The 15,647-nt window shown below is 68.1% G+C and overlaps 3 protein-coding genes across 3 annotated transcripts; 1 reads left to right on the top strand and 2 right to left on the bottom strand.

The window, feature by feature from the left end:
• Positions 1-1,516: 1,516 nt before the first annotated feature.
• On the bottom strand, positions 1,517-3,903 carry RHOBADRAFT_33948 (uncharacterized protein; the record flags this gene model as incomplete). The annotated part of the gene is made up of 9 exons (XM_018413158.1): positions 1,517-1,888; positions 2,028-2,247; positions 2,314-2,430; positions 2,578-2,639; positions 2,714-2,904; positions 3,003-3,166; positions 3,300-3,374; positions 3,444-3,631; positions 3,770-3,903. The coding sequence occupies 9 exons, from the start codon at positions 3,901-3,903 to the stop codon at positions 1,645-1,647; spliced, it is 1,395 nt and encodes a 464-aa protein (XP_018273811.1). The 3' UTR covers positions 1,517-1,644.
• A 1,001-nt stretch (positions 3,904-4,904) lies between these two features.
• RHOBADRAFT_33947 (uncharacterized protein) lies at positions 4,905-6,335 on the top strand (the record flags this gene model as incomplete). Its single annotated transcript, XM_018413157.1, has 4 exons — positions 4,905-5,257; positions 5,327-5,778; positions 5,856-6,021; positions 6,091-6,335. Coding segments are annotated over 4 exons (1,215 nt in total), but the record flags the coding sequence as incomplete, so codon positions are not given.
• Positions 6,336-9,243: 2,908 nt separating this feature from the next.
• On the bottom strand, positions 9,244-15,057 carry RHOBADRAFT_41758 (uncharacterized protein; the record flags this gene model as incomplete). Its single annotated transcript, XM_018413940.1, has 8 exons — positions 9,244-9,637; positions 9,696-9,730; positions 9,803-12,279; positions 12,349-14,240; positions 14,315-14,453; positions 14,526-14,694; positions 14,769-14,808; positions 14,891-15,057. 8 exons carry the CDS (start codon positions 15,055-15,057, stop codon positions 9,244-9,246), a joined length of 5,313 nt encoding a protein of 1,770 aa, XP_018273809.1.
• Between the last annotated feature and the right edge of the window lie 590 nt (positions 15,058-15,647).

The following is a 15,647-nucleotide window of genomic DNA, read 5'->3' as shown; positions in this document are numbered from 1 at the left end:
GACAGGAAGAGCGCTCTGGACTCGATCCTCGACCGACTCGAAGACCCAGCCGAGGAGGCCAGCTCGCGCTCTACACGACAAAGTAGCTCGGGAAACGCGCTCGATTGCATCGCAGACACCTCCTTGTCCGATCTGGCGCGAGCAGACAGCCGTAACCCTGCTAGATCAAGAGCTAGCGTTTGAGCGAGGGTGCACAGGATCCCCCTCTCTTTTGTAGGTGGCCGGGCGCACGGGCGCTCCGCAGGGGTGCGCGCCGTGCGAGCGGCTCACCATAGTGCGCCCGCTGCCCTCAGGGGCACGTGAGGGCGGGCGCAGCCTCGTAAAGACCCGTCCGCGACGGCTCGACTCGCTGAGCCGCCGAGACGAGTGGGACGACGAACGAGAGCTCTGAGCGGTCTGGGGACGCTCGCTAGGGACGAGGAGAGCTTTCGGATAGGAAAGGGCGCTGTCGCGCGGCGCAGCAAGGGCGCGAGGGGAAGCTTTCGAGTCCGAGAAGGTGGAGGTGCCATCGAGGGCGCGACTAACCTGCGTCGCGAGGTCGAGAGGGTCAGTGCGCGGCTCGGCGAGGAGCACAGACCCATGTGAGGGTTTTGAAGGAAAGACAGAGAGTGCGCGGGACGTACGAAGGACAAGATGAGCCGCCTCCAGGTCGAGAGCCAACCTCGCGCTGCTCAGAAGACCGCGCTCATCACCGTGCGCAGCCGTTTCGCCTGTAATGTGACCAGGTCAGTCCATCGAGACCCCTGTACCGCGTCGCGAGGTAGCGGAGGGGGACAGGGGAGAGGGAGAGGGGGGCCAAACACGGGGAGGCGGGGAGGAGGTGGACGCACGAGTCGCCCACAGCCCGCACAGCGTGGCCGCCAGGCCCAGTAGTTTCCTTGATGCTGCCATAGTTATCAACGACGATACCCACGGGCCCATGAACCGTTGCCGAGAGTTGAGAGAGGTCGGACGACGCGAGTTACTGATGAAGATGCGACGCGCCCTGCGCCGTCGACGACCGCTCGCGGCGGTGCGGACGTAGCTCGTAGTCGCTGATGAAGTGTGTGGGAACTCGAGGCGGGCAGCAGTGCACCGACTCAGCTGTGAGCGGTCGAGTGGTGGGAGCGAGCCAGGCCGGCGCTCCTCCTCCTCGACCGCGAAAAACTCCTCTCGCTTGACCGCCGAGATCACGGCACCGGTCGTAACGTTCGATTCAGTCGTCTGCAATGCACGCGCTCGCTTGGCTTTCCCGACCTCACATACTTCTCTCGACTCTCTCGAACCGAGGTTGCTTGAGCGCGTCGAGCCGGCCTGCAGCTCGGCAAAGGCTCGAGCGCGACCTCGCAGAGCTCAGTCTCGATGCTCCCTGAGCCCCTCGTCCGACGAGCTGCGTGTCCGAGCCCAGGAGGAACAAGCGCAGCGCGCCACCTCTGCGCTTGAGCCTGCGATTGACGAGCGGTCCTCTCGCCGCCGCCCGCTCTTGCTCTTGCTGTGCTCTCTGTGCCTCGCTCTGGTGCTGCAGTAAAGGCGGACGAGGAAAGCGAGAGGATGTGGGAGAATCGAGGTGCTGCGTTACTACAAGTACTGAAGGGTTAAGAACGTCTCGAGAGGTCTCTGTGCGTGTACGAGGTGCGTCTACTCTAGCGAGGGGGGGAGGGAGATCTAGACAGAGCCCGAGTTGTCGACGCAGGTCCACGGCCGGCCGCCGTTCGCCGCGTAGTCGTCCTTGATCGACACGATGCTGCCGTACGTGCCGCCGACCATGATGAAGTTGCCCGCCCAGAAGATGAATGCGTTCAAGGCGACGAGTAGCCAGAACGACATGGTGCGCTTCTGCGTGCGCCAGTTGTCGTAGAACCACATGCAGGCCTCGGCTTGGAGCGTGACGAGGGTGCCGAAGAGCGCTCTGTGGACGATGTAGAGGTCAGGTCTGGGCTCTGCAGGCGGGATGGGTAGGAGAAGAGATAGGGAGGAGAGGGTAGAGGGAAGAGGGAGGGGGAGAGGGAGAAGGAGAAGGAGGAAGAAGGAGGAGGAGAGGGACGCACCCGACGAGGCCGACGAGGCCGCCAAAGACCGGGATGGCCGACGCGATCACGTACGAGAACAGGACGCAGCCGAGGGTGCAGCTGAGCCAGACGATCCAGTGCGTCTTGGTCGGGTGCGTGAGGTGGCGCGAGCCGCGAAGGATCCGGACGAAAATCCACTTGGCGGGCAGGTGGCTGTAGATGATGGCGGCGGCAAAGAGGCCGGGAAGAGCGAGACCGTCTGCAACAGAAGACACAAGTCAGTACTGGATGCCGGCGGGGCTGAGAGAGGAGGAAGAGGACGCACAGGCGACGCGCTTGATGAGGACGCCGGCGGTGCCGAGAGCAGGCGACGCGACGTACTGCCCGGCGTAGAAGTAGACGACGATGCCGACGACGAGGTAGAAGATGGTGACGAACGACTCTGCAGGGTGGGCGAGCGGGCAAGTCGAGGAGCGGGAGGGGCGAGTTGGGAAGGCGGAAGGGGACCGTGCCGCAAGTCAGCGACTGTGTATCCTCGCCCGCGCGCGCTTTCGCGCGTCGAGCTCGTCGAGAGGGGATGTAGACTCACGGCACAGGACCACGGCCTTGGGGTAGTCGCGCTGGTTGCGCATCTCGGACGCGATCGGGAGGCTGCGAGGCAACAACGGCGGCGAAAGGGTCAGTCCTGCTCCCGCCGTCCTTGCCGAGAGAGAAGAGGGACGTACAAAGCACTCGTGCCGGCGTACGAGAAGACTAGGTTGCTGATGGCGTTCATCGCCTCGGCGAACGACGGGTTGCCGAAGAGGACGAGGTCCTTGTCCCAAGGGCCAGTCTGCGGCGCGAGCGACGGGCGACCGCCGACGGCGACGGCGATGGTGACGAGCATGATCGAGACGATCATCGAGACAAGGCCGACCTGTGGGAGGTACCAGTGTCAGTTTGCGGTTCGGAAGGAAGCTCTGCGAGAACGAGGCATCGAGAGGGTCCGAGGTGGCGAGAAAGCGTTCGACGCACCCAGCCGATCCAGCGAATGTCGCCCATGGTGCGCATCGACGCGAGCGGGAGCGTGACGACCGCAGCGACCGCGACAAAGACGGCGGTGCAGGTCGCGTGAAGCGACATGGCGTTGAGCGCGGTCGAGATGCCGAGGAGGGCCGAGCCGGCGATGCAGGTCATGACTGGTAGTAGGCGGTGCGTGATGCGGCATAAAGTTAGACGAGGGGCGCGGCGAGAGAGGGAGGGCCAGGAGGAAGGTGGAGGACAAGGTCAGGGGCCCGTTCGCTCGACGATCGCGCGAGAAAGGGGACGCACGAAGCCAGTATCCGACGCCAAGGACCTCACGCCCAACGGGCCCGAACATGATGAGACCGCAGTCGGCGACCGAGTCTGCAGGAGAGGGAGAATCAGTCGGGAAGGTCACTTCTCGGGTCGGTCCGGTGCGAGGAGGGGACGCACAGACGGTCGGGTGCTTGAGCTTGAACATTCCGATATAAAAGTCGGTCCACGTAGTGAGCGCACCGATGACGATGAGGCAGATGATGCCCGGGATCAGGCCGAGCGAGTGGAAGACGGACGGGATGGCGAGGACGCCCAGGCCGATCTGCGACTTCATGAGGAGGACCGACGTCGACACCCATCCGACACTGAATGGTGCACGAACGACGATGATGGAGGACGAGAAGGAGGAGATTGAGGGGTGCGAGAGGAGGAGGAGGATCAGGAGGAGGAGGTCAGTCGCTCGTCTCGTCGACGCAACTCGAGCTGCGGGACGCTGTGCGCACCTGCGGTAGTCGACAGTGCCCTTGCCCTGCTCTCCAAACACGCCGTCGACCACCTCCTCGCCCTGGTGCTCCTCGTCGACCCGCCCCTCGAAGCCGGTGTGGACGACCGCGTCGTCGCGCTTGCCGGCGGCCATCTTTTCCGGCAGGGCCGGGTCGGACGTCGACGATGAACGGCTGAAGGCCATGGTGGCTGCTGAGCTGGGGCGTGCGCGGTAGAGGTCGAGAGGCGGGAGGGGGCGAGGCCGAAGAGGTGCGGCGGCGCGGCGGGGTCGAGGCGAGGGGAGGGGGAAAGAGTGAGGGAGATGGAGGGAGACAAGGAGCTCGCCGGGTGCAGGGGTCCCCAGATGGCACGCCGACGATTGCTTGAGAGCGTGGAGGGCGCGAGCCGGGGCAAGCGAGGAAAAAGCCACCAGGAGGCGGACACCTGCGACCTTTGCCGACAAGCTTGGCGCCCCACTCGAATGGTCGCGCCCTTGAGCTTGTCGCTCGCTTCGGTCACCGTCACGAGACCCTCCTCCAGCTGCGCCTATCTCTACTCGGCGGCAACGCTCGGAGCTCGCAAGCTTCGCACGCAGGAGGTCCGACCGCTCTGCGCGAGTTCAAACCGGCTTCCCGCTCTGCCGCGCCGCTCGCCTTTTCTTTTGACATCACAGCCGACGCAAGCCGAGAACGAGCTCGAACGCACGGCCGCCGGTGCAGACGGACCCGAGGCAACGGCTCAGCTTTTCCCGCCGCTCGAAGACAACTCGCTCCCCTTCGCCGTCGTCGAGGCTGCTCGCGCAAATTGCCAGGGTCCGCCGAAGAAGAGAGAGAGACGAGAGCGCCGTTCGAGGCACGTGCAGTGGAAAACAAGAGACGGCCGCGTCGCGACAGGCGGTGGGAGGAGAGCGGAGGAGAGCCTCGCACCACAACCCGCAGCGCGCCTCGCTGTGCATGCGCGACGCCAAGCGAGCGAGGACTGTGGGCCCGACACCCAGCTCGTCGTCGCACCAGATGCCCTCGTCGTCGTCCACCTCGCCGCCGTCGTCCGACCCCGCCCGCCCGTTCCCTGCTCCCGCCCCGTCCATCACCGCCCTGGGCCAGCGGTTGCTCGCGGCATCTCGCCTCGACTCGTCGCAGACCCTGGCGGCCTCGTCTCAGCCGCCCGGAGCGCCGACGGCGGCCGCACAAGGTTCGAGCCGTCCTCATCAAACACCGCACCTGTCGCCGCCCGCGATCGACGCCAGCCCTGCACTCGACGAGGACGACATCATGGACGTGGACAGCACCGCCGAGCCGAGCGTGGTCGGCCCCGAGAGCGAGGCGCCGTCGCCGGGTCCGCCTCGACCTCTCGAGCCCGAGGTCCGCAACACCGAGTGGGCGCCGCCTGTCGTCACCAAGACGCCCAACCTGCCCTCGAGCCCGGCTCCTGCCTCGCAGTTCCCGTCGTCGACGCAGCGCCGCACAAAGGACGAGATCGCCGCGCAGAAGGAGGCTGCTCTCCGCCGAGTGCGTCCCCCTTTGCCTTTCCCTTTCCATGCCGGCCTCAAATGACCGCATTCTTTGTCCTGCCCGCAGCGCCAGAACGAGACGACGCGAGAAAGCGTCACGACCGCGAGAAGAAGCGCGAGCAACTCGCGGCGAGCTCGCTCGGCCAGTTCGGCTTCACGATCTCGGCGCCGGGCATCTCGCGGTACGGCACGGGCAAGGGCGGCCTCGACATCAAGCCCAAGGTCGAGCACGGCCCAGGAGGAGCCGCCGCCGCCGCACCCGAGGTGCCGCAGGTCTGGGAGCCGGACGAGCGGTGCTCCGACGAGCAGCTCGCCGTACTCGAGCAGGTCCGCGCCGGCGGCAACGTCTTCTTCACGGGCTCGGCCGGCGTCGGCAAGTCGTTCCTCCTGCAGGAGATCACGCGCCTCCTCGAGCATCTCCAGCGCCCGTACCAGGTGACGGCGACGACCGGCATCGCCGCCCTCCAGATCAGCGGCATCACGGTCCACTCGTGGGCCGGCGTCGGCCTCGCCAAGGACGTGCGTCCTCGCTCCTCTCTCTCCTGTACCCTCCCCGCCCGTTCATCGATGGAGCTGACCTGCGCTCCCTGCGACAGACGGTGTCGGCGCTGTACGGCAAGATCACGAGCTCGCCCGAGAAGGAGAAGACGTGGCGCAACACGCAGGTCCTCGTCATCGACGAGGTCTCGATGAGCCCGGCCGACCTGTTCACCAAGCTGCACGTGCTCGGCAAGCTCGTGCGCAGGAGCAACAAGCCGTTCGGTGCGTCCCCTCGCCTCTCTCCTCGCCTCGACGCGTTCGCGTCGCTCACCTCGCGTTCGCTCCCCGCAGGCGGCATCCAGCTCATAGTGTCGGGCGACTTCTTCCAGCTTCCTCCTGTACCCGAGCCAAAGCCCGACTGGCGGTGTATGCGCTGCGGTGCGTCCCCTCTCGCTCTCGAGCCTCCTCGGACCCCTCTGACTTTATCCTCTTTTCAGGCCACCACATCATCAAGAAGCTCGCCTTGCACGACGCCTGCCTGCCTTACGAGGAGCGCGCCAAGCCTGTGCCGCAAGCCGACATCTACCGCTGCGTGACGGGCACCGACAAGAAGGGCGAGCCCGTCGGGTGCGGGCACGAGTGGCGGCATCGGCGCTTCGCGTTCGAGACCGAGGCCTGGTCCGTCCCTCGTCTCGCCTACCCTTCCTGTCGATGCGACTGACGCCCCGCCACCAACAGGGCCGAGTGCGAGTTCAAGATCATGGAGCTCACGAAGGTGCGCCCGAACAACCGCCTCGCACCTCGACTTTCACAAGGCGCACGCTCACCTCCTTCTTCCCCTCGCAGGTCTTCCGCCAGGACCATCCCGACTTTATCGCGACGCTCGAAAAGTTTCGCCGGGGTGTGTGCGACCAGGCGTGCATCGACTTCCTCGACTCGTGCGGCAGCGAGCTCGGCCAGGGCGGCAGCATCAAGATCCAAGTGCGCCCACGCTTTCTCTCTCCCCCCCGTAACTCGGACCTGACGCCGACGAGGACGTCACGTGCAGCCGACCAACCTGTATCCGCTTCGCCGAGACGTCGAGGAGGAGAACCGCCGCGAGTTCGCCAAGCTCAAGGAGACGGCCTACACGTTCAAGGCGCTCGACGCCGCCAAGGGCCAGTACGCCGAGACGGTCATTCGAGAACGTGTGCGTCCCGGCCGCCGTCAAGGCCATCACGAGCGACGCACTGACCTCTTGGTCGCTCGCAGCTCGCCAACGTTCCGCCGGCGCAAAATCTGCAGCTCAAGAAGGGCGCCCAGGTCCTCCTCCTCGCCAACCTCGACGTCAAGGGTGCGTCCTCGTCCGCACGATCATTCTGCGTCCCCTCCCTCACTCCTCGTCTCGCAGGTGGACTCGTGAACGGCTCGCGCGGCGTCATCGTCGACTGGGTCGACCGCGACATGGTGCCGTTCGACAACGTCAAGGAGGGTGCGTCGCGTCAGGGTGGTGCGAGCGGCAGATCGAGGAGCGGGGCGTTCGGCGGCGAGGAATGGCGCGAGAAGGCGGCCGACGAGTGGGCCGATCAGCAGGAGGACGAGGTCTTCCCTCTCGTCTACTTTGCCAGCGGCGTACAGCGTGCGTCCCCTGTCGCCCTCTCTCTACCTCTGTACTCGGTCCTGACCCTCTCGCTGTCGCGCACGCAGTCATCATTCGGCCGCACACCTGGTGCATCGACCTCGACAAGTACAACACGGTCGCGCGCACCCAGCTGCCGCTCCAGCTCGCGTGGGCCCTCACGATCCACAAGTCGCAAGGCCAGTCACTCGACGCTGTCGGCGTACGGCTCACCAACACGTTCGAGAAGGGCCAGTGCGTCCTCTTCCTCTCCCTCGCCTTCTCGCCCCCTATCTCCCGACCCTGACCTCCCAACTTGCGCGCGCAGAGCCTACGTCGCGCTCTCTCGCTGCCGCAAGCCCGAGGGCATGCGCATCGAGGGCTTTCGTGCCGGCGTCGTCATGGGTGAGCCGGGCTCGTCTCGCTCGTTCCCCTTCAACGACTCGAGCTGACTCTCTCTCTTCTACAGCCGACCCGACCGTCCTCGTCTTCTACGAGTGCATCAAGGACAAGCGGCCCTTGTGCGTCACCTCTCGCTCCTCTCTCGCCTGTTCGTCCTGACCTTGCCCGACCGAGCAGCTTCATCACGCAGACGGCCTCGGTCAACCCGCTCTCGTACCTGCACGACTTCGACCCGCTCATCTTGCGCGACCGCTACATCTTTGGTCCGCCGCCCAAGGCGCTCCCGCCCGGCTCCGCCATCCTCGCCCCGGGCCAGAAGATCCCGCTCGGGCCCTCGCAGTCGGTCGCCTCGACCTCGTCCGCCGCCAAACCGGCCGCGCCGCTCTCGACCCACCACAAGGGCAAGGGCATGTCGCTCGAGTCGTCGAGCTGGCAGGAGCTGCTCGCTCGCGCCGCCGCCGCCTTCCTCGACTCGCCCGACGCGTCGGTGCGGCAGCGCCCGGACGGCGAGGCGCACGATCCCGCGACCGTCTTCACGGCCGAAGCGTACAAGGTCGCGACGCTCGCCGTGGGCAAGAAGCGCGAGCGCAGCGCGGGCTCGCAGGCGCCGCAGCGAGCAGGGACGACGTCGACGAGCGGCGACGAGTCGGGCAGCGAGGACGAGACGCAGCAGCTCGACGGCGGCGAGGGCAAGCCCGACGTGGCTGCGCGCACGTCGGTCGTCGGCGCTCGAGCAGACGAGGGGCAGGCGGCGGCGGGCAAGGCCAAGAAGAAGAGGAAGCGGTCGAAGCGTGTCGGGCGGTGAGATGGAGGAGGATGGGGTCTTCGCCGAGTTTCTCCCCCTTTTGCCCCTCTCTACAGTACCTCGAGTCACTGTGTGGTACCCCCTGTGTTGCTGTAGCTTGATACGTACTCCTTTCTCGTCGCTCGCCCTCGTCGTCGCCGCCGAGAGCCGCGAGGAAAATCCGAGAGTCGCCTCCCTCGATTCTCTCAACTCGTGACTGAGGGCAGGAGAAAGGGTCGTAATGCAAGGCTAGATAAGGACGGCAACAAAGGAGGGTACGGAGGAATTTACGAGAGGGCGAGAGACGAGCATACGCCGAGAGGCGGCAAGGTCGAGCGAGGAGGGAGGGTCAAAGCGCCGGAACGTCGTCGCGGCGTCTCGGCGCGAGACGACAGGGAGCTCTGTTGCAGTGGAAGAAGGAGGAGATGTCAGGGCAGGCCCGCAGGAAGACGATCGCTGCTCGCGACGACAGGGTCTTGGCGCTGATTCCGAACGATGCCGCGAGCCGCTCTGCGGGTCGGCCTCTCTCGCAAGACCCTGCTCGGCTCGTCGCCCCACACAGACAGAGAGTTCTGGAGAACGTTATCTCGACGCACCTGGAGCTGGACCCGCAGTGGCGCCTGGCCGAGGCGAGCCGAGGAGGGAGAGGAGGGAGAGAGACGGCTTGACGGCGCGAGACGGCCCGAGCGGCTGCCCGGACTGGCGGACGAGAGAGCCCAAGTTATGGGCGCCAGATCGGGACCGGCGGGCGGGGCGTCCTCGGCGCACGCGGTGTCGGCGGAGCTGCTGAACGGGGCCCGGACGGCGGCACGCTGTTGAGCCCGATGTCGCTGCCTCGCGGCCGTCGAGGGCTCGGAAGAACCTCGACGTGTCTGTTGAGCGATTGGCGGAGCGGCGTGGCCGAGGCGGAGGACGCGAGGTCGGAAAGGGCGGTGCTCGAGACGGACGACGCGAGGAGGTCGCGCAAAGAGGTGCCCGACGTCGAGGCGGCCAGCTGGTTGCGCACGCTGTCGGCGGCGACCCACTGCGACTTGCTCGAGCCGAGGTTCTTCGAGAGAGACGAGGAAGGCGAGATCGTGAGGCCGTCGACTTGACCAAAGTGGGTGATGAGGAACCTGCGCGCGCGCCGTCGAGTGAGCCACGTCCACAAGCTGGCCAAAGGGAGGGACGTACTGGAGGAGGCTGAGCCATCCACCGCCGACGCGGACCTGGATGCACGGAAGAGATAGGTCAGGACAGGTTCGGCGAGAGACGAGGCCCGAGCGGCGTGGTGGACGCACCATGACCTGCTTGCTGCGCAGGATCCTGCAGAAGTACAGGCGCCCGCCGATGTTGTAGACGCCGCTCTCGTCGGTCCACTTGCCCTCGGCGATGCGGATCGGGATCTGGACGTGCTGCGGGAGCGCGTTGATGATGCTGCCGACCTCGCGGTCGAGCTTGTTGTCCAAGTTGGCGCTGTAGTGCTGCGCTTTGGCGTTGCGCTTCGACGGCGGCGATGTCGCTTTGATGCTCGGCTGAGGCGTGCGCATGAGGATGGTGCTCGAGCGCGACGAGGCGATGCTGGCCGTGCGGGTCGAGGCGGTCGAGGCGGTCGACTGGCGCAAGGACGATCGGGTCGAGCTGCTGGACGGGGTGTGCGATTTTTGCGGGGAAAAGAGGCCGCTAGACGAGGCGCTCAAGGTCGAGGAGGGGCTCGTGCGGGGAGCCGAGGTGCTCCGGGTCGAGCTCTCGCGACGAGTCGAGGCGGCGAGGGTGCGACGAGGAGCGGTCGACGGCGTCGACGTCGACTGGGCGGTACGGCCGCGGACAGGCGTGTCGAAGGAGAACGGGTGCGCGGCGGTCGATGTCGGCCTTTGAGCCGTGGACGGCGCACGACGAGGTGTCGTGGCCGGGAGCGCGCTCTGGCGGCGGCGGATCAACGTCGACGTCTCGCGCGTCGCGTTGCCGTGGTTGCTCCTTGTCGAGCGCGGCGTCTGCGGGGCGCCGAAGCCGCTCTCGGTCTCGTGCCGGGCGGAGGAAGTGCCGCTCGAGGGGCGAGGCGAGCGAGTTGAGGCCAACGACGACGTGCGAGAACTGGACCTCGACGAGACGCTCAAGCTGCTGTTCGACGCCTGCGACGTGCGAGATGGCGTGCGAGGTACCGCAGACGGGCCCGTGCCCCTCGTCAGGTGACGGGATGACGAGCTCGAGGTGGACGCCGTCGAGCCCGACCGCGGCCGCACGTCCTCGACGAGGCCGAGGAGCTCGGACCAGCTCTCCTCGATGCGCTCGATCGCTCGTGCGACGCGAGCGTCGTCGACGACCGGGATGGCGCCGACGCGCACGGCCGTCACCGCCTCGCTGGCGGCAACGAGCGCCTCGGCGAGCGACAGGGCCGGCGTCGAGCCAGGCTCAGGCGATGGCGCACATGCGGCGGGCGTGGTAGCGTCGACGGCGACGAGGAGGTCGCTGAGCGCGAGATCGGCCGCCGCAACTCGCTCGGCGAACCGCGCGAGCGCGCTCACTCGCGCGGCGGCCGTCTCCTTGCTCTGCTGCTCGGCCTTGAGCGCGTCGAGGTCGGTCCACAGGAGCCGCTCGTGCGGTAGTCGATCGAGGTCGTCGAGGTCGGCGCGGCAACGTGCGACGAGCTGCTCGACCTCGTGGGCGTCGGCGGCGCTCGGGAGCTGCAGCACGGCGTCGGCGTCGAGCCACTCGTGCGCAGTTGCCTTCTGCATGCACTGGCGCAGGTGGACGACCGAAGCCGGCTCGTCGAAGCCCGGCGAGTCGAGGTGGAAAGGATCTTGTGCGGCAGGAGCGGAGCCGAACGGGTCGTCGGCTGCGCCCTCGTCGGGGCCGAGACCGACTGGGCTGAGCGAGCCGAGCGATCGTCGACGACCTGACGACGGCGAGGGCGACGAGGGCGGAACGACGATGGGCGCCGTCGGCTCTGCCGAGGTCGGGGTTGAGGGCGGCTCTTCCGGCACGCTCGCCGACGACGCGGTGACGAGCACCTGCACGCCTGCGGCACCGCCGCCGACAGCTCGAGGCCCAGGAGGAGGGCTGCGGCTGCGCTGAGCGTCGGCAGTACGTGCGACGGCGGCGACGGCAGCGGCTGCGGGTGCTGCGACTGCCTCGCGCCGCCGGTCCCGCAACACCTCGTCGCGCTTCGACGCCCAACTCGAGCTCATCTCCTGCACGCGACCGACGGCCGCCTCGACCGCCTGCAGGGCAACGCGGCCCGAGTCGGCGGCGGCATCGGCTGCCGACACGGCCGCCCGGGCCTCGACATCGGCCGACGAGCTCGCGACCTGCTCGCGCAGCGCGTCGAGGGCGGCGCTCGTCTCGGTCTGGCGCTCGCGCAGGCTCGCAAGGCTGCGCTCGAGGCGCTCGAGCGCGGGGCGGTCGAGCGCCGAGTGCTCGGCGAGGTCGGCCGACTTGAGCAAGGCGGCGCTGCTCGAGGCGAGCATCTCGCTCACACCCTCGCCGTCGAGGCGTGCGCGCTTTGCGTCGCCGACGATGGCCATGAAGGTGTCGGCTCGGTCGGTGAGGGCAGAGACGAGCGCTGCCCGCTGTGCGCGCCGCTCGGCCTGCGCGGCGACGAGAGATTCGCGCGCAGCGCCGAAGCTGACCGCGAGATTGTCGAGACGGGTCTGGCGGTCGGCGTGCGAGGTGGCGAAGCGACGGGAGGTGGCGCACGGGTCGGACAGGAGGTGCGACAGGGAGGAGGTGGTCGACGGGAGGTCGGTGACGGCGAGGGTGTCGAGGCGCGAAAGGTGGGCTGCAGGGAACGCCAGTGTCAGGGAACCTTCATGCGGATACGGAAAGAAAAGGCGAGAGGCGTGCGCACCTGCAAAGGATGCATCGTCCGGGTGATCCGCCTCCTTCTCGATGGCGGCGACCTCGCGCTCGAGCCGCTCGACCGCCTCGTCCCAAGCGGCCACCGCCCTCCCATGCTCAACCTCGCACAAGCTCCTTCTCACCTCGTCGACCGACCCACTCGCGCGCGCACACCGCTCGTTGACGTACGAGCGCACGGCGCCGTCCTGCTCGGCGAGGTCGAAGGGCGGCTCGGGGCGGCCGCCTGCAGGCGCCGGGCCGGCGAGGAGTGGTACTCGCGCGTGCGCCGACGACGTGACGCGCTCGAGAGAGGCGGCGCACTGGGCGAGGCGCTCCTCGAGCGGCGACAAGGGCGCGCCGGGCCGGAGCGCCTCGACCTCGACGGCGAGTTGAGCGAGGTCGCCCTCGACGACGCCGAGCTCGACGTCGAGCGCCCGTACGGCGATCTTCTGCGCCAGGACTCTGCCGCACAGGCGCTCGAGCGACTCGAGGGCGGCGGTCGTGTCCTCGCGCAGAGCGGCGACGAGCTCCGCTGCGGGTGAGGCGAGCGGCGGCGGCGGCTGCCCGGCGGCGGCGAGAGCGTCGACTCGCGCGAGTACTGGCACGAGCAGTGCGTCCTGCGCGACGCGGACGTTGTCGAGGACAGGTCGACGCGGCGATGCCGCCTCGTCGTCCGCCGGCGCTGCCCGGGTCCACCTCGCTCTCCTCGCCTCGTCCGTCAACGCCCGCACGCCCTCCTCGACCCGCTCCCTCGCACGCGCTAGTGCGCGCAGGACCTCCCTCGCCGCCTCCCTGCCCTCCCGCCACCTCTGCTCCGCCTCGACCCGCTCCTCGACCTCGCCGACGAGCGCGCTCAGCTCCTCTGCCGCCCCTCGAACCGCCTTGACGAGCTCGCGCGGCACGCCGGCCTCGCGCGCGGCGACGATGACGCGCGCTGCGTCGGGCTGGACGGCGCGCGCGTCGGCGACGGCGTCGCGCAGCTCGGGCTCGAGCGCTTCGAGCGCCGCGTCGCGGTCCCGCTCCTCCTGCGGCGCGCTCGCCGACTCGACGACGCCGTGCGGCGACTCGTGCACGAGGCCCCGCCAACGGGCCTCGATCGCCTCGAGCCGCTCTCGCGCCCGCTGCGCCTGCCCCTGCACCTCGTCGAGCCGAGCCCTTGCCCTCGCGCGCCCCTCGGCCCGCACAACAGCCTCCTCCGCCGCGTCGACGAGGCCCTCGAGCGCCGAGCGCGCGCCGGCATTCGCTGCGCGCTGCGCAGGCGCGAGCGCGTGCGTCGGGACGGGCAGGCGCGCGAGCGCGCCGTGCAGTGCCGGGAGGGCGACGGCGCGCAGGTCGGCGAGCACGGCGCGATCGCCTGCTGCAGCGACGACGCGAGTCGAGACGGCGGCGGCGTCGGCGGCAAGCGCGTCGGCCTGGGTGCGCTGCGCGCTGACGCCGTCGAGGAACTCGCGCAGGCCTCGTGCGGCGGTGCTGCACTCGGCCTCGAGGCGGTCCTGCTCGTCGAGGAACGGCTCGGGGAGCGATTGCGGCGAAGCGTCGATGAGCTTGTCGAGGGCGGTGGCGGACGCCGGGACGAGGGACGTGTGGAGCTGGTGCGCGAGGGTCGAGAGGGCCGAGTGCTGGAGGGTGACGAGGTGCGTCCGCGTCGAGGCGCGCAGTGAGGGCGTGGTTGGAGATGACGTGACGGGTGCGACGAGGAGGGAAAGGGATCGGGACGAGGCGAGGGAGGAAAGGGAGGAGAGGGAAGGCGAGGTCGAGAGCGAGGCGGCGTCGTCGAACGGCTGGCGCAGACGTGGAGCGGCAGACGCCGGTAGTGCCCATGCCGCGTTGGCGAGGAAGGTCGAGAGGTCGGCGATGATCTGCCGCTGCGCCGCCCAGGCCGTTGAGACCGCGTCCTCCCACCTGTTGGCTCGCGCGCGACGTCAGGCTCCTCCTGCTCGACTCGAACGACAGAGAGAGGGCTGGCAGCGACGCACTGGAGACGGTAACCGAGGAGCGTGAGCGCCTTGCGCCTCTGTCGCAAGAGGTGCAGGAGCCGGTCGACGGCGAACAGGGTCGTGAGCGTGATCTCGATGAGGTCGGTGTCGCGAGGCGACAGCGCCTGCTTGCTCTTGTCTGCGACATCACCGTCGAACTGATGTCAGGATCTCGACGGCAGTAGGACGAGGGGAGAGAGAGTGGACGTACCGCGCGCGAACTGTCTCATGCGCGCAAGGTCGCCCATGTCGTACTCGTCCACCTCGGTCTCGATGCGGTCGTGCTCGGCCCACCACGCGTCGAGCTCTGCGCGAGTTGCTGTGGCGGGATGAGGCGGCTCGGGCGAGACGACGTCGACGGGCGGCAGGGCCGAGAGGAACTGGGACGGCGCGAGGAGGACGAGGTTAGGGGTGCGGCGTGCGAGGGCTGTTGGCTGGAACAGCACGAGCGCACCTTGATCTTGTCCTCGATCCACTCCTTCTTCTCGGCAAACCTGCGGTGCGACGGCGAGCAGAGAGGGTCAGCCAACTCGGCCCGGTTCATCCACGAACAACAACCAGGGGGAGGGGACGTACAGGGTGAGCTCGAGGACCTCGGCGCGTGCGAGCTCGTCCGAGTTGGACCCATCCGAGGCCTTGGCCCGGCGAGCTGGTGCTGGTCGCGGTGTCGAGGGCACGACGAGGGCGGGCGGGAGCGACACGGCGGCGCTGGACGAGGGGGGCGAGGGCGAGTGGGCCGACATGGTGCGGGTGCGCGTACGCTCGGTCGGTGCCGTGTTGCGCAGCAGCAGTGCTGGCGAGAGCCCGTCGTCGGTGGACGGCGAGCGAGAGGGAGCTGCCGTCGTCGTCTCCGCCTGCACCGCCTTTCTCGGCCGCCGCGCTGTCTTCTCCCTCAAATCTCGCTCTGCGATCGACTTGCTCTCGGCTGTCGAAGCAAACAGAGCAGGGAGAGTAGAGTGGGGCGCGATCTAGAAAGTGCGAAGCGGACACCAGCAACGGAGGCTCGTGCACGGGAGAGCTCGAGCAACGGTCTGGCCTTACGAGTTGGGGGTCTGGCCTTCAAAGTCTCAACGGCACCTCCTTGAAGGAGGAGGTGAAGGAGAGAGGGAGGGAGAAAGAGAGCGAGGAGGCGAGCCTCGACCTTTGGAGTGCGAAGGTCCGGACCCTCCTCCACACCGCGCTCCTCGCTCGCTCCAGCACCCCGACACGGCACATGCGCAGCGTGCTTGTCCTCTCCCATCCACACCAAGGAGCACCAAGCTCCTGCCGGTGCGCGCGCGAGAGCTGAGCCGCGACTGCCGCCTCGTACAACGCCGACCCCTCGGACACCGCC

Source organism: Rhodotorula graminis, assembly GCF_001329695.1.
Source record: "Rhodotorula graminis WP1 unplaced genomic scaffold RHOBAscaffold_2, whole genome shotgun sequence".
NCBI classification, from domain to species: Eukaryota; Fungi; Basidiomycota; class Microbotryomycetes; order Sporidiobolales; family Sporidiobolaceae; genus Rhodotorula; species Rhodotorula graminis.
Note: the sequence above shows the minus strand (reverse complement) of the source record. Positions and strands in the feature narration are given on the sequence as shown.